The sequence below is a fragment of the Vulpes vulpes genome, chromosome 6, assembly GCF_048418805.1.
Source record: "Vulpes vulpes isolate BD-2025 chromosome 6, VulVul3, whole genome shotgun sequence".
NCBI classification, from domain to species: domain Eukaryota; kingdom Metazoa; phylum Chordata; class Mammalia; order Carnivora; family Canidae; genus Vulpes; species Vulpes vulpes.
The window spans coordinates 98,952,356-98,976,252 of record NC_132785.1 but is presented as its reverse complement, the minus strand read 5'-3'; the positions used below and the strand labels follow the sequence as shown (position 1 = coordinate 98,976,252).

Genomic DNA, 23,897 nt, shown 5'->3' with positions numbered 1-23,897 from the left:
ACAATGTTTTAAAAACAAAATAAGATAAATTATCTAGGATTATAACAGAAAACAATTTTACTGAGTTACAGTTATCAAAATATCAAAAATAATTTCTGCTATAGCAATATATATGTTTCTACGTTACTACCTTAAATAAGAAGACCTAGAAGTGACGTTACTAAAAACCATAATTTCAAACAGTGATAAAGGGTAACAGTTACAATCAGATAATGTTCAAAGATATCTGCGATTTTCTGGATAACAAAGTCACATGTAATATTCTTCCTACTATGTTTATTGACTGTATTCGTAATTGGTTTTTTTTTTTAAATATATTTTTTTTATTTATTTATGATAGTCATAGAGAGAGAGAGAGGCAGAGACACAGGCAGAGGGAGAAGCAGGCTCCACGCACCGGGAGCCCGACGTGGGATTCGATCCCGGGTCTCCAGGATCGCGCCCTGGGCCAAAGGCAGGCGCCAAACCGCTGCGCCACCCAGGGATCCCTTTTTTTTTTTTTTTTAGTTTTTTTTTTAAATATATATTTTTTTATTTATTTATGATAGTCATACAGAGAGAGAGAGAGTGTATTCGTAATTGGAACCAATATTACATTTGGGTTAGACATTCATAAAAATAAAGATGCAATTTTTCCCAAATGAGGTCATTTTATTTACAAACACTTGGGGGGCTGTGAACCCCAAATTACTAATACCAGCTAACATCTTCCTACCTATCACAAAGGAAATAACAGAAAGGTCCCACTCAAGAGATAATGAAAGAAATAAAACATTTCTTTGTGATTTCTCTACTCTGGCTCCAGAAAGCAAGCTCAATATTAAACATCAACTGTGTACAAAAAGAGCATACATTTTATCTCTGTTACAAATTACCTTCAGCTTTTCTCTTTCTTCTTCAGCCACTTGATGTAATTCCATTTTTTGAAGGACCTTTTCAGTCCACTCATCGATGACATTTTTTAAGTTAAAAAGTTTGTCCCATAAAGCTAGGGCTCGACCAAGATTTTCACAATAGTCTTCTGTCTTCTCATTTATCTACCATAATTAAAAAAATAGAAAGAACACACTTAGTGGTAAAAGTATAAAAACCATTGTTTCAAACACACTCTATTTTAAAATAAAAGTTTAGTTTACCTTTGTTTTTAAAATAATTTGCTTTAACTATCAACAAAAAAATAGGTGCCTTAATGTATCACATAGTTCTTCCTTCCACAAAAAAACTTTGCTGCCACTTATAGGAAACTGAAAGTAATAGTTTTCCTAATTTCTAAACCACAATAAATTAAAGGTGCTTTTAAAACACAGAAGGAAATAGAATACGGACAAATTCTTAATTTGTAATTCGTAAAAATTTAATTATTACTTAACCAAAACCCTATTAAATAAATATATAGTTGGACATAAATATTCTGAATGATTTATATATTAGCTAGTTTACTTTAAAGAAGTTGAGTGTAAGCTTTTATATCTCAAAGGTTACAGACCTACTTGTTAGTGGCTTCTAACTCAGGGGGTGAAATTAATTCCTAGGTCATAAATTTTAGATTATTTGAACATTTTACAATGAACACTTTTGAATTTTATAATTAGAGAAAAATACTAAAGATACAACAGAAAAGATCAATTTCCTATAAAATGAGATTTTTACTGAATTAAACTGTCACTCACATCAAGCCATCTATCCACAATAATATTAGCTTCTTTTTCAAAAGGAGGCTCTTCAAAAATTCTCATTTTATTTAGATGAAATTGTAGATTTCTGCAGATCTGGTTAATCTTGTCTACAACTTCTAAATGTTCATTAAATTCTTCTTTGACAATTTCAATCTGAAAAAAAGACAACATGTTTTTGAAATATTTACATAGAAAAATTGTAAGAACCAAATTATATTATTGGCTAATCATAACAGAGTATTTCCTTCATATATTATTCTTTTCTAAAGCAGGCTGTTATTTTCCTACTTTCTCAATAAAAAGTTTTTAGAATCCTAACCATCTGTTCTAACAAAATAATCTTACACTCAAATTTCTTCCCACTTGGCATGATGAAATAATTATAATAATCTAATATCATGTTTCTTGTCTATGTGAAATAACAGTCTACCAAAAAAAAAAGCATCTTCACTCAATACTATAAAAAATGGCAGTTCCTAGACTCCTTTAACAGGAATTGTCTTTGGAATGTTGAAGAAACTACATGCTCATCTGAATAAAACAGAACTTTAATACATGTTTAATATGACTTCAATTTTAGTCTCCCATGATTGTAACTCCACATCATTTCTAACACGAAAGGGTGAAACACTACTTTATCAGAATGATTTTAAACTACAAAATAAAATCTGAATGTTGACTACTGTAACCTTCATGTTTCACTCAGCTTACCAGTCTTACCTGAGCATTTTAAACAATTACAGAAAATTTGAAAATAGATTTCTCCTAAGCAAATATCTAAAAAATATATATATATATATATATATACACATCTTAGGGGACTTCCATTTCTGGAAATAGAGATAGACATAATTTTCCCTATTCCCTATTCCCATTAAGCACAACTAAAAACCCTGGATATCATATACAAAACAAACTTAAAGAATTAAAAGTGGAAAGTTCAAGAGAGGAGAACAGCTGGGGGCATCAGCTCCTCAACACCAGCTTGGTGGTAAGTTCCCTGCATTTTCTTTTTCCCTCAGATATACCCAACACCTAGTAATATCAATGAGCACAGTGGGAAAAAAACGTGCCAAGGGAAGCTTGCTATCCTCAGCCAGAGAACCAAAAAGAGGACAATCTAGCAAGACAGAAAACTTTTAGAAAATAATTACTCACTAGGGCCAGATATTACAGGAAAAGATATTATATTTATTTTGACTCACCAAAGATGACATACAGATGGCAAACAAGCACAAGGAAAGATTATCAATACCATTAGCAATTAGGAAAATACAAATTAAACCATAATGTAATACTACTACATACCTATCAGAATGGCTTAAAAAATTTTGAGACAATATCTAACGTTGGCAGTGATGCAGAGGAACTGGATCACTCCACATTTCTGGTGGGAATTAGTTTGGCAGTTTCTTTAAGAACTAAATATGTGGGCAGCCCCGGTGTCCAGCGGTTTAGCACCGCCTTTGGCCCAGGCCTGATCCTGAAGACCCAGGTTAGAGTCCTGGGTCAGGCTCCCTGCATGGAGCCTACTTCTCCCTCTGCCTGTGTCTTTGCCTCTCTCTCTCTCTCTCTCTCTCTCTGCCTCTCATGAATAAAAAAAAAACAAAACAAAACAAACAAACAAAAAAAAAACTAAATATGTAACTAACATACAAGCCAGCAGCTATACTCCTGGGCAGTTAACCTTGAGAAATAAAAACTTCTAGTCACATAAAGACCCCTATATTGGGATGCCTGGCTGGCTCAGTGGTTGAGTGCCTGACTTCGGCCCAGGGTGTGATCTTGGAGACCCAGCATTGAGTCCCTCATCGGGCTCCCTGCATGGAGCCTGCTTCTCTCTCCACTTGTGTCTCTACTTCTCTCTCTCTCTGTGTCTCTCTGAATAAATATATAAAATCTTTAAAACAAAAAAAGAAAAAAGACCCCTATATGAAGGTTTATATCAGCTTTACTTATAATAGCCAAAATCTATAAACAACCCAGATGTCCATCAGTGATGAATAATTAAACAAACTGTGGTTACATCCATACCATGGAATACTATGCAGCAAGAAAAGGGAACAAGCTATCAACACATGGAAGAACCTGAATGAATCTCTGGAGAATTATGCAGAGTGAAAACAGCCAATCCCCAAAGGTTACACGCTGTATGATGTATCCACAGGACAGAAACGGATAGGGTTATAAAATGACGACACAAGGGATCCTTGTGGTGTTAGAAGTGTTCTCTATCTTGACTCTATCAATGTGGGTATCCTGATTACAATATTGTACTATGTAATTTTATAAGATTTAACACTGGGGAGACTTACAGGAAAGGGTACACAGGACCTCGACCTCTATATTTCTAAAAACTGCATGTGAATCTACAATTATCTCAAAAGTTTAACTAAAACAATAACTGAATAAAATTTTTAAAATGAGAATAAAATGACTGGGGAGGTTTTCTGTCTCCTGATTGGAGGCTGACTGATACATCCGTAAAGCTGAGATGCAAACTCCAAGGTTTTTTCTCCTGGAACAGGACTCTTTGTGCATTGGGCATAATAAATTTTCATTCAATCAAATGGAAAAAATATATATATAAAACTTAAATATATAAATGTATATATACATTATATATATGCCCAAATTTATATATATATATATACATATATATATATATATCTCCATCCTAATTTTCATTATAGTCAAAGAACTTTGTTATTACACTGACACAAGCCACCACTGAGTGAAGAAAAAAGAACAGGAGAGGGTACTTTCACCGCTGTCAGGAACGGTGAGTTTTCTTCCACAATAAATGGAAAGGGTAGAATAAAGGAAAGTAGATTCACTCTGCCTTTTCCCAAACCTGAATAGTCCCTTGACATTCTAGCCTTTAGTCTTACTTTTGCACTTCTGTCTTTCATTAAAAGGAGTGGAAATCTGGCCCCATATCCTAGATAAACATCCAGGTTTCTATGGTTTGGACGACAAAAGTTCCCAGTAGTATCATGTTTTGGCCGCTGGTACAAAGCATCATACCACAAATACATACTACAGAAACGGATTGTTTCTGAAGACAGTATCTAATTCATCACAAAATTAACTGAAAACTATATTAACAGTCAGTACTAAGCTTTGATTTTTTTTTTCAGGCAGTTAAAAAAAGCATCTGAAAAAAGAATCAAATATTAGTATACTAAGTGTACTAGAACTTGTATAGTTTCCATAAAAAATAATATATTATTTCAGCAAATATATGAAATACTCATATGCTAGATAAGAGATATAAGATTCTCAACATAATAAGAAATGCCTGGACTGTTACACTTTTCTTAAAGGTAATTAGTTATCTTATTAATTTTTAAAATACCTTTGTGAGCAAACCTTTACAGTTAAAAAAGGGGAACAAAGCAAAGTTAATCAATTTTTACTTCTGCCATATACATATTTCAAATGTTTACAGAGAATGCAAAATTACAATGATTGAAACATGATTTTGTAGTCACATAGACCTGGGATTAAATCACGATTATGCCTTCCATCAGCCATATAATCCTGGGAAAGTTACTTAAACCCTGTCCTCCTTTTTGCCTTTTTTACAGAGGAAGTCACTAATCTATTCAAATTCCAAGACATAAATTGGACATTACCAGTAAGCAAGAATAGTATGCCTGAAAAATTCAATACATGGATATGGCTCTTTTTTTGCTCAGTGTTGTTTCCTTATCGTTCAACAGGTAATATTCTTGAGACCAGCATTATGAACCTATCTTCACAGCACGTGAATATCCCAAGTCACTGTATCAATATCTAAGCTACTCTGTTATAAGATTCCAAGATTTGGATTTAGATCTGGAGGAGATGAAGGCATACTAAGCATTTAGGTTGGCCCACCTACTTGAACCATTTTCCCCCCAAGAACTTGCTGGGGTATTGGGCACTTGTGCAGTTTATAATAAAACAATACCATTTGGTCTTTTTTTTTTTTTTTTTTTTTTTTTTTTTTTTTAGTATATATCTCCTTTGACAATCCTACAGTAAATAAGGAAAACTGATAGGGCAGGGTTGGGGAATTTATTTCTTCTTTATTCATGACCCACCCTAATAACATTAAAACCCCTCCAATTACTTCTAAAATTCTCTAAGAACAAAACAACAACAACAAACTCTAAATCTTGGTTTTCCCACCAGTATAACAGGGTTAATACTATTTACCTTGCAGGGTTATGTGGAAATGAAATGATACAATAATATGTGAAGAACTTGCCATCCAATGACCATGCCCTCCATGCCAGAAACTATCATTATCATCATCAATACCATTTTTAGTAGTAGTAGTAGTAGTACTTAAAACATCAAGGCCACATGATAGTTTTATTTGCAAATAAAACCAATTTTTCTAGCCTCAGGATTTTCCAGTTTCTGGAACATATCATTTATTAGAGTGGAGGGAGTATAGTTTGGTCAGTGAAGAAAGAAGGAAATTAGTAAATTTTTAAAGTGCTGCCATTGGTATTAAGAATTTTCCATATTTAATATTATATCCTTAGGCTAGATTCCTAGAAGTGAAATACTTGGTCAAATGGTAGACAGATTTTCATGGGTCTTCAATAATATTATCAAAGTGTTTTCCAAAAGGGTAACATCGATCCACTCTTTCAATAGTAATACGGAGTACACATCTCGCTATCAAAAGGCAAACAAAGTATTTTTGAGTAATTCTGCTATCCTTTGATTACTCATGAGGTTGAACTATGTCTCTCTCCCTCTCTCCCTCTCTATTTTTTAACAATTGTCAATTTATTCCCTATGTACAAATATCTGTTTGGATCTCAGTGGTTTACTCACTAATTTCAATGAATTCTCTGTATATTATTGCAAACCTTACTCTATCATATTTATGAAAATACTTTTCTACTCTACATCGTTTTAAAAAGGATTTTATTTATTTGAGAGAGAGTACAAACAGGAGGGAGAGGCAGAGGGAGAGGGAGAAGCAGGCTCCCCACTGAGCAGGGAGCCAGCCACGGGGCTTGATCCCAGGACCCCAGGATCATGACCCGAGTAGAAAGCAGACACTTAACCGACTCAGCCACCCAGGCACCCCTACAGCATTATTTAAAGTAATAAAAAATTAAACTTTATCATACTAACTTCCATTTATGAGGGCATATTTAAGTGAACTATATTATAACTATATATTTTGAATAATGAGCTATTATACACAGGAATAATTTATGTAAAGTTCTCATTCTTTGATCTATCCATGGTTAAATTTATGGTTGATCTGTCCCCCTCTCCCTACACCAACCTGTTTCCAGAACTGTGAGAAATAAATTTGTGGTGTTTATAAGTCACCCAGTCTATGGTATTTTTGTAATAGCAGCCTGAACAGACTAGGACAACAGCCATTGGCGAGCTAATGATGGCAGAGGGGTCAAGATCTGGACCAAAATTCTCATTAGGGAGACTCACCCAAGAGGCAGGCCATCTGCCTCATGGTGATGAAGTAAGTTTTACTAGTCAGATAAATAACTTATCCAGAAAGTACAGTTCACAGTTAATGGGGTTACAGGGTAGAAGAAGGAGTGCTCAAGCACCTGAGAAGAGGTGAGTGCATAGAGCCACACACAGGGTGCGTCATCATGACCAACACGCAGTTAGACGCTGATTAAGTCCTGCGCACTTTACAGATGCTACTTGAGCTAATCAGGAAAGGAATGGCTTCCTACTGGTGACGGGATCCCATTTAACTGGACAAAGGCAGGATTTCAGGACTGAGGATTAGCACAAACAGAACAGCTACAGGTCAATAGAGACTACATATCTGGTCAGTATACAAGAGAGGGACTCCGGATCTGTAAAGAAGTCAGAGACTTTGATCCTGAAACAACAGTACAAGGTGGGTAACTGGCATCAGGAGCACAACAGAAAAGCAGCTATGGAAACTGGGACACAAGGTTGAGGGGATCTTATAAGGCTGATCATGTAGAACTTGCTGAGAACCAAAAGAACCCAGAGCTCTTTAAATCCACTGGGATAGGGACAGAATCTTCCAGATCCCGAGACCGCCAAACGTAGAAGCTACCTCTGCTGGACAGAAGCCGACAGGTTGCTTCTGAGCAACTCCATGTCACTGTCTGTTCCTGGTCTTGGTGGCCTTCCTCATTTCAGTCTCATAAAAAAAACAGTTAGATAGTCACATATCATACAACTGGTATCCAAACAGGGTCCCTTGTGATTGGTCAGTTCCAAGAAACTGAGTCTGAGAAAGTAGGTCTCAGACACAGGCTATTCTTCACCTATAGCTCTGGCCATATGTCCCCACCCTGAATGTTACTGCAGCTTCAGGGATAAGAGCTCTAGATAAAGACTAAATTGTCTATAAGAATCTGGTTGATTCTCATTCTCTCTCTCTCTCTCTCTCTCTCTCTTTCTCTCTCTCTCAGAAACTGGGAAGTTCAATGAAAATGCTTCCTTATAATCAGGTATATCAAGTAGATTATATTTCACACATGCTTTTGACCCTTTAACAGCATAGGACTCATAAAACCAGTAGGAAAAGCAACTTTCTGGTTTACAGTAACACAGTGTAGTCGTAGTATTCTTCAACTATTCCATTCTTCTGCCACTCTGGTTGATAATCACCTAAATCATAGAAAATAATGACACCTAGTGTCCAAAAGTGACACTCTTCTTAGACTATGTTGTGATTGGTGAGGCTATGAATATAGATGGAGCATCATGGATGTAAACTCACACATCTTTACAGAAAGCAAATAAATAAAAATGTAATTATTCCTTTGTCTGCTAATAACAGAGGGGTTTTCCCACTACCTTCATTCTCTCAAGCCTAAAATGAAGCAGCAGGGGTGACCCCAGACTCCAGCAGAACCATACCACTAGGATCAAAAACCAAACAATAAGCAACCCAGCATCCACTTGGGGACTGAATTTTTGCAAGCTCTAGTAATAAATTCAATAAGGTCTTAGATATCTAAGAACACAGAGTCACTGTTCTTTTAAGCCAAGTTTCAAAAATGACTCCATTTATAATATCCTCTTTATTGTCGAGGCCACTGTGTAAAGTTTCCTTTGGAATCTGGACTCACCTCTGCTATCCTTTTCTTCAGGTTCTCTTTTCCCATGTAGGAAGCCTGAAGGGAGATGACACTCTCTTCTTTTTGAATCAAAGCAGTCAAGACACTTTTAAAATTCTGATATTGTTTTAAGAGCTCCAAAACTCTTTCACATTGGTCAAGGCTATAGAAAAAAAAGAAAGTAAAACAGGTAAATCTCTAAAAATAATAAAACTATTCTCTCTCTCTTTGTAAGTATCCTATAACGATGACTAATATGTTATAGAAGGATTTTTCCTCTTGTCAGGGTTTAGCATATTGCTTTACCAATGTAACCGAAGAATGATGGCATATATAGTTATCTGGCACACAGATGGTATAATCGCTGGATTGTGATTTTCACCAGATCAATAGTTAAAAAAAAAAAACATTGCCAGATGTAAGCTCTAGAAAGAAACATTTCCATTTCAGCAATAACCAAATAACCTTGGAAAACTGTGCCTCCCTAGCACTATTCTTGGAGATTGTCTCAATAACTAATTCAGCAAGTCACAGTTTATGTATATTTAACTCATTCTAGATTTAGTCTATTTATTTATTTATTTATTTAGATGTAGCCCTTTTTAAAAAGTAAAGTAATACAGATAATTTGGCAGTTAGGATACCTGATTTCTACTTACAGTCGGGCACTAATCAGTCCTGTGAGCTTACATAAGTTATTTTAGCCTCTTTGGACCTCAATTTCTTTCCTCTATAAAATCTAAGGATAGACTATATCGAATATCACAGACAGGCTTTCTCTTGACTACTATATACTCAGCTTCCAGTAGAAAACAGGAGGTACACTCAGAGTTCTGTGTAAAAGGACCACTGGTCTGAACAGGGTTAAGGAAAACTTCCAGGGAATGGAGGCACTGACACAGAGGAAAAATAGATACACCACTCAGCCTCAGGGGAAAGGAGGAAAGTATCGTGAGCCCAAGAGGAAGGTGCCAGTAGGAGCTACCAGAACCACCTGCTGCAAAAGGAGGGGGTTAAGACCATCCTGACCTCTCTCATTCTGTCCTCAAACCTCCTATTAGTACCTCACACTTCCTATCCCACCTGGACCCCATAGCCTGGCTGGTGCAGCATGTTAGGGATCAGCCTTCCTGACCACTTCTCTGTCCAGGCAACAGCAAGGGAAAGGAGGCATGGATGGAGAACATTCAACAGAATCACCAACCAGGATTGACAGGTAATGGCTGCTACATAATTAAGAAAAACTCTTGAGCCTGCTCAGCAAAGAAGATAGTGGCAACTGACAAGCAACATTGCTATTCAAGTGGGGTGAATAAGGACCCCACCCCCAAAGATGTCCATATCTTATCCCTGAATCCTGCAACTATCCCCTTACATGGCAAAAGATACTTTGCTGGAGCAATTAAGTTAAGGGTCTTAAAATCGGGACATTACCACGAATTATCTGTGCGGGTGCAATATCATCACAAGGGTCCTTATGAGGCAGAGACAGGAGGATCAGGGTGACAACAGAAGCACAGACAGAGAAAGAGAGAAAGCCGAATTAAGATTTGAATATGTCTCATGGTTGGCTTTCAAGATGGAGGAAGGAGACACACACCAAGGAAAGCGGTGGGAGCTCTCTAGAAGGCAAGGAAACAGGTTTGTCCTGGAGCCTCCGAGAAAGGAAGGCAGCTTGATTTCAGAATCTCCAACTTCCAGTCTGTCAGATAAATCTGTGTTGCTTTCAGCCATTAAACTTCTGGTAATTAGTTACAGAATAGCAATAGAAAACTAATACAGGGGAGGCATAATAATTATAAACACACTGTGTATTTGTTATCCTCTTGGATAACCTCTTAAACTCACTGGGCTATAATCTAGGATTCCAGATCTTGCTCAGACATTGGCCCAGCAAGCTTCCAGTATGAAACTCTCACACTTGCCCCTCCTATAGATCTATGGGAATGTGTTTTTGACATATTTAAAAAAACTAATTGTTGGCAAATTGAATTTAAATAAAATATTAAAAAATAAAATAAAATAAAATTGAAAAAGTTAATTGTGCTATAAGCAACTTTTCAGATTTGGGAGGGATCTTTCTCCTTACCATTCAGTGACTGAAGTTTTTGTACTGTCCCACAAATGCACTGTACTTTGGAACTGCTGATTCAGAGATTTTTCTCTGCCATCTTTGAATTGTGGAAGAGAATTAACCATTTCTTGCAAGCATTTCTTCTCTTCTTCATATTCATCTAGATCCTTATCCAATTTCATTAGTGATTTTTTCCTTGATTATGAAAGAAAGAAGTTTGAAAGTCAATGATTAGCCAATCTGACTCAACATAAGTATGGGTAATTTAGGGGAGCACATTAACTTTAATTTGCCTTCAAATTATTATATCAAAATAACACTCTCCTGATCCTTTTTCATACCTCTTCCTCTCACCAATGACCTTCTCTCCTCCCTGCCTCTCCTCAGACATGCCAGGCCCATTCCCACACCCGGCCTTGGTACCTAACCCTCCTTCACCCTGGAAGGCTCTCCCTCCTGGTCATCACCTGGCTAGCTCTCTCAGCCCATCTGACTCAAAGATTATTTTCTCAGTAAAACTATCCTGATGACTCTTTTGGAATTACAATCTCCTCCCCCCTCCTTGCTTAATTTTTCTTCATAGCTTTTATCACCATCAAACATTGAGTACCTTACTCTTTTATGGATAAGAAGTTCTACCAGGAACAAGAGTTTTTGTCTATTTTGTTAACTGCTATATCTCCAGTACCTAAAATAATACCTGGCACGCAAAACGTATTTATGGTATTAACAACTAAATTAAAAATTAAAGCAATTTATTGTTCATCAAGATACAGATTTTCATGTATAAATTAACATGTAATTTATTCATTTATTATTTATAAATATATAACAAAAATTTATTAAAAATAAATTAATGACTTAGTCATTAGTTCCACACCTCACTAAGAACTGGGCACATTTCAACTGCAGAGGGCACAGAGCAATTTCAGAGGAAAGAGCTTCAAGAAAGCATTGAGTCTCAGGGACTTGGTAGACAGATGAGACAACAGAGGAATGATTTAGACAGGGGAGGAGAGTACACAAAAGTAACTTGCTAACATTGCCACTTGTAGGACCTGGAGGCTCACTCTGAACACCAGAATTAAAATCACAGTACTCATACAGAATGCTGCCCACCTCAGTTTATTGCAATTCTGCTCATTCTCTAGAATCAGTACTAACCTTAGCTAACCTCTCAAATTCAATCCTATGCCTTCCCACCAAGTCCTCATCCCAGTCCTACTGGGAGGAGAGGAGGAAACCAGATAATTCAGGAAGAAATAGGCCAGGGTATGGCATGCATATATCCCACCACTTCCTTCTTTATTATCCAGTGTGTGGAGTATTTTAGGCCTTCCCCCATCACAAGAACCGCACTAAACGGGACTTTGAAGGAACTCAAGTACTTTACACACATCTTATTTACTCCACCTTGATCTGTGAAATGCACACTTCAAATAGAAAAAAATTATAAAACATTTTGTAAAGGCACACTATCAACAAAAAACAAAGCTTGTTTGAAGTCTACAGAAAAGAATGCTGAACCAGTACTGACTAGAGCAGGATAGAACAGAAGTAGAAAGACACAGGAAGTATTTCTCTCACCTAACAGATATTGAAAATACATTAAAGTATTACCCTGCATCGGGCCTTGGATAGAAATGAGACTCACCGTTGTTTCACAGCTGGAACGGTGGGATCCTTAAGACTGATCTTACTGATTTGATTGTACACATCTTGAATATTTCTCAGGAGTTCATTATTTTTTAAAATACAAGTCTCTAGTAATTTGTTTTCTTCAGTGAGCTCTTCCTGCACACCATAGCCATGTGTCTCAAATAACTTTCTGGACAAAGCATCAAGAAGTTTATCACAGGTGTCATCACCTCGTTCAGCATCTTTAAAGCTTATGCCGAGCATCTTCAAACGTTCATCCAAATGTCTGGCCTGGTCCTTCATCAGATTAATTTCTCCTTTTTTATTTTCTACTGTCAAAGTGTCTTCTGGTACCACCTGTGTATCTGAGGCTGAAAGCTCAAAAGACAGCTCAGCGGTTCTCAGAGAAGCCAGAAACTCCTCCAGAGCTTTGAGGGCATCTTTACTCCTCTGTACCTTGTGGTTTGCTTCTTCCAGTTGTGTTCTGTGTTTCAGCGTAATATTCTGGGTTGCATGTACATCAACTGGGTATAAGTCCTTTAATGCAAAGTCACCAGACTGTTCCACATTGTTACATATTTCAACTTGTTTGGCAATGGAATCTTGGATATTCTAAAATAAAGTAAGAAATGCTGAAAAAACTGAGGCAAAATAAAAGACTGCTCATCAGAAATGAACCTAAACTTAAAATGACCAGGTGGCATCTAGAAAACTGCTTCTCGGTTTTACCAAGGCTGACAGTTTCAATGGAAGGAAACATTTTAATTACAATGATCAGATGGCCCCGCTATTTCATTATCTGACAACTTTCTTGATGTTTCAATCCCCAAAAGAAAACAGGTATATAAATCTGCTTCAGTGAAAATAGGCATTAAATTGCTGAGACATCTATTTATAATCTGAGAAATAAAACAAATTTTTTTAATTTAAAATGAGACTTGAAGGTGGGGGGATTGGGTTTATTGGGTGATGGGCATTAAGGAGGGTACTTGATGTAAAGAGCAGTGGGTATTATATGCAACTGATGAATTACTAAGTTCTACTACTGAAACTAACAATATAGTATATGTTAACTAAATTGAATTTAAAAATGTTAAAAATTAAAAACTTTCAAAACAGTGAGACTAGGATTAAGTAAACTGTTGAATATACATGAGTCTAGAACAATATTTAGGATTTCAGTCATTGGGGAAGACATTCATAAGCAAACCTTCATTTTGAATTCAAGGAAAATACCTAATTACTTACCCCAACTTTCAAATTTGCAAGGAATTGAGAGTTGAAAAAGAAGTCTAAATTATTGAAGACTTTTCTGCCATTGCTTATAGTTCAATTATATACTATTGAGGTATAATTAGAAATCTCTGAAGAACTGAATTATTCTATGAATACACTGGAAGAACTTATATTTACCCTCAGGTTTTGATAAATGCCATCAGCATCAATGAGATGAAATTCTTGAATGACTAGTTCATGGAGGAGCAGGTCTGAGCCACAGAGTAGAAGTGATTCCTTCTCCACAGGTAACACAATCTTTAGTGCAGTTTCCAAAGATTCCATTCTGGGCAAAAAATAAAGCAACATTATGGAAAAAGACAACATAAAGATATTTCATAGAACATATTAATGCCACGATTTAATTAAGAACAGAAAATAATTACCCAATAATAATACATACAATGATATGTACAGATCATCACACTAAAACCCAAACCCAGCAAAATAAAAACAGAACAAAACAACCTCAAAAAGCAAACCCGGCAATCCAAAATACCAAAGAATAAGTTGTTTGCTATTTCCAAATATTGCTGTTATTTTTTTAAGATTTTATTTATTTATTCATGCGAGACACACAGAGAGAGGCAGAGACATAGGCAAAGACAGAAGCAGACTCCCTATGGGGAGCCCGATGGGGACTTCATCCCAGGATCCTGGGATCACAACCTGACCTGAAGGCAGATGCTCAACCACTGAGCCACTCATTCTTAATAGCTTAATATATATCACACTGAATGGAAAATTGTTGTAAAATATACTGAGCCTTACTCTACTTTTTTTCTGAACTTTTTTTTAAAGATTTACTTTTTTTTTAGATAGAGAAAAAGAGAGAAAACAAGTGGGGGAGGGACCAAGGGAGAGAATCCTTCAAGTAGACTCTGCTGAGTGTGAAGTCCAACACAGGGCTTGCCCCCACAACTCATGAGACCATGACCTGAGCCAAAACCAAGAGTCACATGCTCAACCAATTGAGCAGCACCCCCCCCCCCACCTTTTGAGATAAATACTGAATGTAATTTAACTTTGCCTTTGATGACAAAGAAATGTTATTACAAATACTAATTATTTTATTAGTGAAAATAGAATTCAAAGAAATAGGCTCTACTGATAATAAATTGAAATACATGACCTTGGACAAATAACATATAGACTGAGCCTCCATTTCCTCGTATGCAAAATGAGGATATGTCTTGAGGAAACCCATCCTATGTACAGGGAGGGGATAAGAACAGAACTCTTGCTTTGGAAATGGGAAAATCAAGACCCAGAGAAGTTATGTGACATGGCTAAATTCATGCCCAAGGGCAGATGGGGGTGGTGGGAGGGTGGGGGGCAGGAAGGGCAGAGTATGGCCTTTAGAACTCAACAGAGTAAGTTCCACCAAAATCTCTGGCAGTGGGGTGGCTTGGTTATATTGTTTAACCTCTCTGAGTATCAGTTTCCTCATCAGTAAAATAGCAATCATGGTAGCCTCTCTCACAGGGTTGTGACAACTAAATACAATAGCATACTTAGTATAGTACTAGCCTGGCTTAAAATACCATTAAAAATTCAATAAATTCATGGTTAATAGATCTCAGAATTATACCTGGTATTAAGAGTCATCTGAAACTCTCTTTCTTTTTCCTTTAATTTGTCTCTCATGTTACTTATAAAAGGCTTCTTTACATCACTGTCAAGCTCTTCTAACTTCAATGAAGTGATTTCAAACTCTTTCCAGCAAGCATCAATTTCATTTTTTAAAACCTAGGTGAAACACATTAATCTATCAACTAGTGGGTTAACAGGCACAATTATTCTGTTCTTACAAAATGAGGCATTTGCCAACTATTTTGCCAACTATTAACAGAGTTTTATATGAAAATATATTAAAATTATTTTTATATCTAATTAAATTACTTGAATTTAATTTTAAATAAATTTTAAAAATATTTTCCAACCATCTACAAATGAAATATCCTTCAGGGAACAATGATCTTAACTACTCTCAGAAGTCCCATTCAATGAAGTCAAGGAATCCAAACTCCCTTCCCAAAAGTAGGTACACAGAATACAATTCAGAAAGATACATGTAAGAACAAATATTCTAGTTCTTCTAGATAATAAATCTTTGTTTCTCCCTAACTGAAAAACAAAACTAGAGTGGACCAAAACGTTTCTATCACATAAGAAGTGAATGGAATTAAATTATGATCTATAATTAAACACCTAAAAATTCAATAATATTCTAGCTCCTTATCTTTCTGATGGTGATTTTTTGTTTTTAAAGGCACTGCTACAGAATTTACTGAGTGATGATCATTATAATTTGTTCTTCACCTTTCCCATGGATTATCATAGCTTTTATAACCAACTCATTATTCAGTTACTGGAGTAAGGTCTTAAGACAGTTTCTTAATTGTGATGAAAATGTGCTAAATCCATCACTTGAGCAACACAGATTTTAACATATTAATTCTGCTTACTCAGATGGAAAATAGAGAGGAGTCAGATGGTAGAGTGTGATTCCAGAACTGGCATCATAAAGGAAAGATAACTATAAAATATGGGAGGGCACTATAGGCTCTTCCATGGCCCTTTTCTCCACCTGATGGATTTTCTATGAGGGTTCATTCTAATGCTCTTCCAAGCATACAACAGTGCTGCACTGCACAGATTGCCTTCAAAATAAGGAAGATATTTATTTGTAGAGCTTACAACTAACACTAGACAATTTTTTCAGTAGCTCCTGAACCAAATGGCTCTCCACAAGATTATCCATTGCTCAGAATAAAAAATCCCGCCACCGCTGGCCCCTTCCTCATCATCCCAACATTAGATAGACAATATTGACGACTTAGGATGATGATAAGAAATAAATATTCAGAGTCACTGGTTTTTCATGTATTATTAATTTTAGAGCAACACGGACTACTGGTTGAAATTGCCTTTGAACACATTGTTTTGAAAAATTCTTTTGTAGCCCTCATTCTCATCCTAAACATAATCCAAAACTCTGCAAGCCACAGTATCTTGAGCACCAAATCAGAGCATGAGCAATAAATAAGGACCCCAAAACAAAGTCTTTCCCAGGGTTGACACCTGAATGCAAATCATTCTCTGAAACAGAATGACATTAGAAATGCAATCCAACAAAGAGAATTCTTTGGAAACATCTAGCATATGTGACCTCAACAAAAACAGCGAAGTCTACACTCATGGTGAGATTATTTTCTAATAAAAGATAAAACTTCTCTAACAGTATTTTCAGTAATTACCCGTAGATCTGTCAGTTTATCCTGCAGACAAGCACTACTCCTTTCCTTGTCACTGGAGAAATCAGAAATTATTCTGAATTTGTTCTTTTCTAGGTACAGCTCAAGATTTTCTCTGTGCATATCATGCCTAGAAAACAATTAAATGCAATGTCACTTATTTTTAACAGTAAAACAAAACATGTTTTTAATTACTATCAATTATACAAGAGGGAATTTCTGCTTAAGTTACTGGACCACGTGCCAAGATTATGACTAATGGGTTATAAATTTATATGAAAGTGTAACATGTTTGCATTAATGGAAGATTTTTGGTGGATTTTCCAGTTACATAAAGGGGTTACCTCTCTTGTAAACTACTGACAGCTGCATTGTGATCCTTTTCATACTTCATAAAGTTTTCTTCCGGTTGAGGCTTTAACTTGGATTCCAGGCTAAAATTTTTAATCGAATCCATTGCCTAAGTAAATATGCAAAACAGTAAACATAATATCTTCAATATACTTAAGTATCTGGAAAAGGTAAATACTTTATAACATAAAGGTATGTCACTAATTCTTTATACCCCAAACCAGGAGATAGTATGACTTACTTGAGGCTTCTCAGCTCTAAGAGAGGCCTTCCCCTGGGACAAAGGAGATTTATGACACTGAGTCTCACCTTCTAACTGGTATGTCAGCACAGAAAAGGTGTTCTCTCAACCCCTAAATACTGTCTCTGCCAGAGACGAAAGCAGACAGAAGCCTAGCATGCAGAAGCAGACCTCTGAAGTCAAAAACACCTTATTCTCTCCCCACAGCCTCTGACTGGCAGTCTAGTCCACAGTCCATGCCCTCTTACTGAAAATTCAAGAATTCAGAAAATTCAATTCCCAAGAGAAGTAAAGGACATTATACTGAGAAAAAGACAAATGATAAATGAACTAGTTCATCTCAATGAAGCTGAGGCATCTGTACAAATTAAACTCCAATCTTGTACCCTCAATAGGAATGTGCACAACGTGTATTCATAATGGCTACAAATGGTCTCTTTCTGAAAAAACTGTTTGTATCCTCAGAGGAAGATAAAGTGACACTCACTATATATATATATATATATATATATATATATATATATATATCGTTATATTGTAATTATTGGGGGGGAAAATCCCATTTTTATTTTTTTTATTTTTTTTTTTGAAAATCTCATTTTTAAATGGGAATTCTCAGCTGATAAAAATATTCAGATAATTAACACCAACAATTAATGAGAAGTGGATTACAGTACACTTGGCCTTTTTTCATTAGGTTTGTTTCTAAAATACATTATCTACATTTAACACCTTTTCAGTTGATGGCTGATTCTCTGATTTTACAGATGGCACCTCACTGTGGGAATCCCTTCCTCCATTCTCAGATGGGTTCGTGGTCTCCCTAAGGAGGAATCAAAATTGCATATTAAAATAGAGGAAGAAAAATAAAGACCAAAAGAGAAAAAATAATACTCCTTTCATTTGATTTTGCAAAAAGCTTTATCTTGTTTTTCCCTAATGTGTAGTTATTCTTACGAAGCACTGACTTGTTTTTTGACGTGCCTCCCATCGTGGGTTGCAGTGTCATATGAATCTCAGAAGCACATTTCCTAAGTCTTTCTATCTTTTGTTCATAATCTTTGAGTGCTCTCCTCACTTCTTGTTGACTCTTCTGTGAAGTCAGCTCTTCACATAACTCCCGCAGGACATCCATGTGGTGATCTAGCTGGTACAGACTGGCTTCCTCAGAAAAGCAGGCCTGATTGAGGAAATAAAGCAGGAAATGTGTTTCGAATGAGTTTACATGATTAGTCCATAAGGATTAGAAACTAACAGATGTGTTTTACTAACACACACATTCTTTTTATAGGCCATCCACACTGTGCCTGGTGTAGTAATGGGCACTTGGAGAACCAAAGATGAGGAAGTCAGCCCAAAAGGGATTCAGCACAGTCTAGTAATGTGCTCAATGAAACCAGAATATGTCACCCCAAAATATGCCTCTTTTTTTTAAGTGATCTCTCTGCCCAAAGTGGGGCTCAAACTCATGACCTCAAGATCAAGAGTCTCGTGCTCTATGGACTGAACCAATCAGACGGCCCCTCAAATACACCTTTTTGAACGTGAAAATTATTTTGAGCTAAAGGCAATTAAGAAGCAGTGAAGACAGAAAAAGCTGCCTGCTTTCTGCCTAGTGGTGGGAAATAAAATCTTTTTATTAGAGGTAGACTCTCATCGGCCCAAAGATAGTACCAGACAAATCTGCAAGCAAATCTTGTTAAACTAACTTTGTCTTGTCAACTAACTTGTTAACTAATTTTTAGTTAACTTGTTAACTCACTTTGTCTTGTCAGTTCTTCACAAATGTATGGCCTCTTTGTCTAAAAGGTCTAAAAAAAAAATTCTTTGGATCTGCTTTCTCTTGTGAAGGCTCCTGTGTGCATGCCACAATTCAATAAAATATGTATGCTTTTCTCCTGTCCATCTGCCTTTGTCAGTTTCATTTCCAGGGACCCTAGTAGGTAGAGAAAACTTTTTCCTCCCTGACAGTAGTCACACATACTGTGCAACAAGTGTCATGACAGAGTCACTGCCTACCTAAAGGAATCAGAAAAAACCTACCTCACATGTGGGAACATGTGATGCAGAAAAGGAGAGAGATGCAGAATGAACAGGTATGAGTCCTCCAAGTGAAAGGAGAGAGAGGTCATTTCTACCAGCAGGAACAGCCAAGTTTTTTACTCTTGGCTCCAGACATTCTGAATGAACAGCAATCTAGTGTGGCTGGAGGGCATGGCACAGAAGGATTGCTGAAGGCATGTCCTGCGGCCAGACTGCCAGGACCTGCATGGCTTCTAAGGAGCCTGGAGATGTTCTGAGAGTGAGGGTTAGCCAGTGACATAGGATTTGCAGTTCAGAGGGGTCTCTCTCGTGATGGGTCTGGAAGATGATGCAGCCATCATCACATGGGAGAATAACCCAGGTTGAGGGCATGATAACAGTGGTGGAAAGGAAGGAAATGAGGCAAGTGTTCTGAAGAGTAACCAATGAGACCTGGCAACCAACTCTGTCACAGATAAGCGGGAAGGAAAGGGCACTGGGAAGAAGTGAGTTTGCAGGCACACTGACCTTCATGACCAACAGACACAAGAGGAAGTAACGTTTGAGAGGAGATATTATTGGCTGGTTTTGAACATGCTGAATGGGAGGTCTCTGAGGAACACCAATGACATCTACTCAGAACCTAGATCTCAGAGGAAAAGACTCAATGGGAGATAGAGATTTAGGCACTATCATTATAGAGAGGGTTTCAATCATTAAAACTTCGGGGAGGGGGGCGGTGCCTGGGTGGCTCAGTTGGTTAAACATCTGTCTTTGGCTCAGGTCATGATCCCGGGATCCTGGGATAAAGTCCCACATCAGGCTCCCTCCTCAGCAGGGAGTGTGCTCTTCCCTCTGCCTCTGCCCCTCCCCCTGCTTGTGCACTTGCTCTTTCACTCTCTCACTCCCTCTCTCTCTCAAATAAATTAATAAAATCTTAAAAAAAAAACCACACACACAGAGAGCATAAAAACCCCTAGAGCAAGCATTAAACCAGCCAAAAATGGAATTCTCAAAACAAAAACATTAAGATAACACAATGAAAACAGAGAGAAATTGTAGGGTGCCTGGCTGGCTCAGTCGGTAGAGCATGTGACTCTTGATCTCAGGGTCGTGAGTTTGAGCCCCATGTTGGGTGTAGAGATTACTTGAAAAAATAGAGAAATTTGTGAAGGACACTAAAAAGAAGCTTCTCCCTTCCCCCAAGAAATAATAAAATAAGGAAAATCAAGAGAGATTGATATTGGGAAAGCCACAACAGTAGAAAGTCTAAAAGAAGGAAGAGGGGTCAGTGCTATCAAATAAACAAAAGCAATCATATAGGGTGGGGGCCAGAGAGAGATCATGAGATGTGCCCCAAGAGCTTATATCCTGATTTGCTATCTTTTCCAAAAGCAGCACTTCTAAGGACATCGTGTCCCCTCAAAATCAAACTGTGGGTACTTTAGCAACAGGTGCCATGTTTGTAACCAGAGTCTCAAGGACAGGGACCTTGAGAGACAGAGCAAGGAAAGTCACGAAATAGTAACTTGATGCTGAATTTTTCTCACTTCTTAAAAAGCAAGCAGCACAGGCTGTATGTAGTGAGAGCTCGAACCCCCTAAGGGATAGTTCCCAGGGGACGAGAGGGCTGAAGCAATTTTTAGAGTAAATTTTATCCGAGGCTAAAGACACACACAACCACGTAAAACAAACTCCAAAATAATGACAGCATTTAAATGGAAACAGGTGGTTTACCTCGTGTTCCTTGATGAGACCCTTGGTCCTCCCTCTGCGGATTAGTTTCTTTTCTTTATTTATTTGTTTTTCAAGTTTTGAAATATTGTCATTGAGTTTCTCCTTTTCAATGTCTATTTTCAGTTGTTGAATATACAAAGACATCTCTTGATGAAGAGGCTGCAAAGAAAAGAAAAGAAAAGAAAAGAAAAGATGCCCACAGAGGCACACGGTAACTATGGGCAAAGAATTCATTGAAAAGATTTTCATCAAAAACCCAATAAAAATATTTGCAGTAACAAAAGATAGAAAGAAAATTTTAATGGCATTTTGGTTTGTCCTTGTGTCTTTGGGGAGGACGTTTAAAAATATACCAGACCCAGAAATGTATATTCTTTTTCTTTCTAACAACTAAAAATGTGTGTTAGCTATGAAAGATATGTTAAGAGAATAGAAAGCCAGCTGCAGACATAGAAAAAATGTATACAAAACACAGAGCTGAGAAATAGCACAGAACTGTATTGTGTCTCCAGGACAGAATTCTGAAGTAGGAAAAAAAGACAGTAACTGTGGAAATATGAATAAAGTATAAATGGAAGTAAATAATGTATCAATATTAGTGCATTAATGGTGACAAAGGTAATATATTAACGTAAGATGATGATAAATGGGAGAAACTGGGCATGGGGTATACTGGAACTCCCTACACTATCTTTATAATAATTCTGTGAATCTAAAATTGCTCTAAAATTTAAAAGTTTTTTTAAATGTGTTTTAAGAACATCTTTAATAGAACATTCAATTATATTACCTTATTTTCTCCCTCCCTCTCTCCAGACACACACACTGAATATGAATCACTCTTTATTAAACACAATCTCTGTGGCAGGGGCCTTAGATAAATCCTTGCAATAATCGTGCCAAGTAGTTGGCGTTATCCCCACTTTATCCGTGAACTTCCTAAAAGTTAAACAACTTACCCAGGGTCTAGCTGGGGGAACCTAGGTCTGTCTGCCACTAAGGCCCACACCTACTTCACTAGGAAACTCTGTATGTGTGTTTGTGTGTGTGTGTGTGTGTTGATACGTTGTCTCAGTTGGGATCCAACTAGGGACCCAAGAAACACGAAATATTTAACTCAGAGTGAACTAAATGCAGAGAACTGATGACGCAAGAGATGAAAATGCAGAGAAGTCAGAGACGGGACCATAAGGCAATCCAGAGAAGAGCACTGCCATGAGGCTTCGGAGGAGCCCAGACAGAAGGGTCATCAGAAACTGGAACCATGAAACCCACAGCCAGGGGAGATGCAGCTGCCAGAGACACTGTCCCAGAGAAGGACCTTCACTTTGGACTCTCCCTTCTTCCCCCTCCAATTACTCTCTAATCTCTAAACCGTGGTGTCATTGGCTGAACATAGAAGCCAGCTGGTGCCTGGGAACCGCAGGATCAGTGTCGCTGTGATGCCAAGAACACAGGAGAACTGCCAGCAATGACTGGAGACAAACAACCCCAGGGGCAGATCTAGAAGCAGAACCTCCAATCCACGTGCGTGTTCTTACCTCCCACTTGGCACAGGCACTTCTACTCTTTTCTTCCAAAGATAGCTTCACATCCTCGGTTACATTATTTTTCAGTTCTTCAACAGCTTTCAAATACTTGACCAGACTTTTAGAATTAAGAATTATTAGTGCTTCCTAAAAAAGAGAATACAAATGGAAACATGAAAGCCCCATTCCACTGCCACGTCCTCCAAGCTAATTTTGGTAGGTCTTTTACAGGCACAACTAGGAAAGGACTTTTTTTTTTTTAAGATTTTATTTATTTATTCATGAGACACAGAAAGAGACAAGCAGAGACACAGGCAGAGGGAGGAGCAGGCTCCATGCAGGAAGCCCAATGTGGAACTCGATCCCGGGACCAGAGGATCACGACCTGAGCTAAAGGCAGACTCTTAATCACTGAGCCACCCAAGTGTCCTGGAAAGGACTTTTTGAAGACTATGAAGATTTAGGGGAGACTTTTTGTAAAGAAAGGTTGATATTCCTTTTGCAACTCTTTTCAATTATTTTGAAAAGAATTGTAAAATACTTATTATTCAAATGTAGTTAGGCATTTGAGGACCACATAGACTTCCTTAGAATATTGAAAATGACTTTCATTACCCCTCTGATAAATAATTAAAAGGATTATTGTTCAGGGTAATGAGCCACTGGCACTGTTTCCTCTAAAATTCTTAAGTACTGGTGAGCGGAGGACCATACTTCATTAACAATACAATATGAAGAATATGCTAGCAAGTATTAGACATTAGTGTTGCAATGAGACACAATTCATGGTAGGATTAATAGGAAAAGATTTAATCTTGTGCATAAGCATTTTTATGCTGTAACAAGTCACCATTACCTTATAATCAACTTCAAAGTTTTGCCCAGGGCCAACCACACTAGCAGTCCTGCCCCAGAGAGAGAGCAGCATGGACAGAGATGTATCTGCTCCTTACCTCACACTTACCTGCTCTTATGGAGTATGACTGGCAATTACCTGCCAGAGACCTAG

General features: G+C 37.2%; 1 protein-coding gene across 8 annotated transcripts in view; it reads right to left on the bottom strand.

Annotated features, from left to right (window-relative positions):
- The window catches only part of SYNE2 (spectrin repeat containing nuclear envelope protein 2), a 321,249-nt gene that overhangs the window by 176,287 nt on the left and 121,065 nt on the right, over positions 1 to 23,897 (bottom strand). For all 8 annotated transcript variants that reach the window (XM_072762565.1, XM_072762566.1, XM_072762568.1 and 5 more), the window contains 13 exons: positions 22,901 to 23,035; positions 21,360 to 21,518; positions 18,569 to 18,780; positions 18,333 to 18,423; positions 17,353 to 17,468; positions 17,012 to 17,138; positions 15,343 to 15,500; positions 13,890 to 14,037; positions 12,493 to 13,088; positions 10,854 to 11,033; positions 8,777 to 8,927; positions 1,671 to 1,829; positions 876 to 1,037 (listed from right to left, as the gene is read on the bottom strand). In XM_072762565.1, the coding sequence (XP_072618666.1) occupies positions 876 to 1,037; positions 1,671 to 1,829; positions 8,777 to 8,927; positions 10,854 to 11,033; positions 12,493 to 13,088; positions 13,890 to 14,037; positions 15,343 to 15,500; positions 17,012 to 17,138; positions 17,353 to 17,468; positions 18,333 to 18,423; positions 18,569 to 18,780; positions 21,360 to 21,518; positions 22,901 to 23,035 (2,394 nt within the window). The remainder of the gene's footprint in view (positions 1 to 875; positions 1,038 to 1,670; positions 1,830 to 8,776; positions 8,928 to 10,853; positions 11,034 to 12,492; positions 13,089 to 13,889; positions 14,038 to 15,342; positions 15,501 to 17,011; positions 17,139 to 17,352; positions 17,469 to 18,332; positions 18,424 to 18,568; positions 18,781 to 21,359; positions 21,519 to 22,900; positions 23,036 to 23,897) is intronic.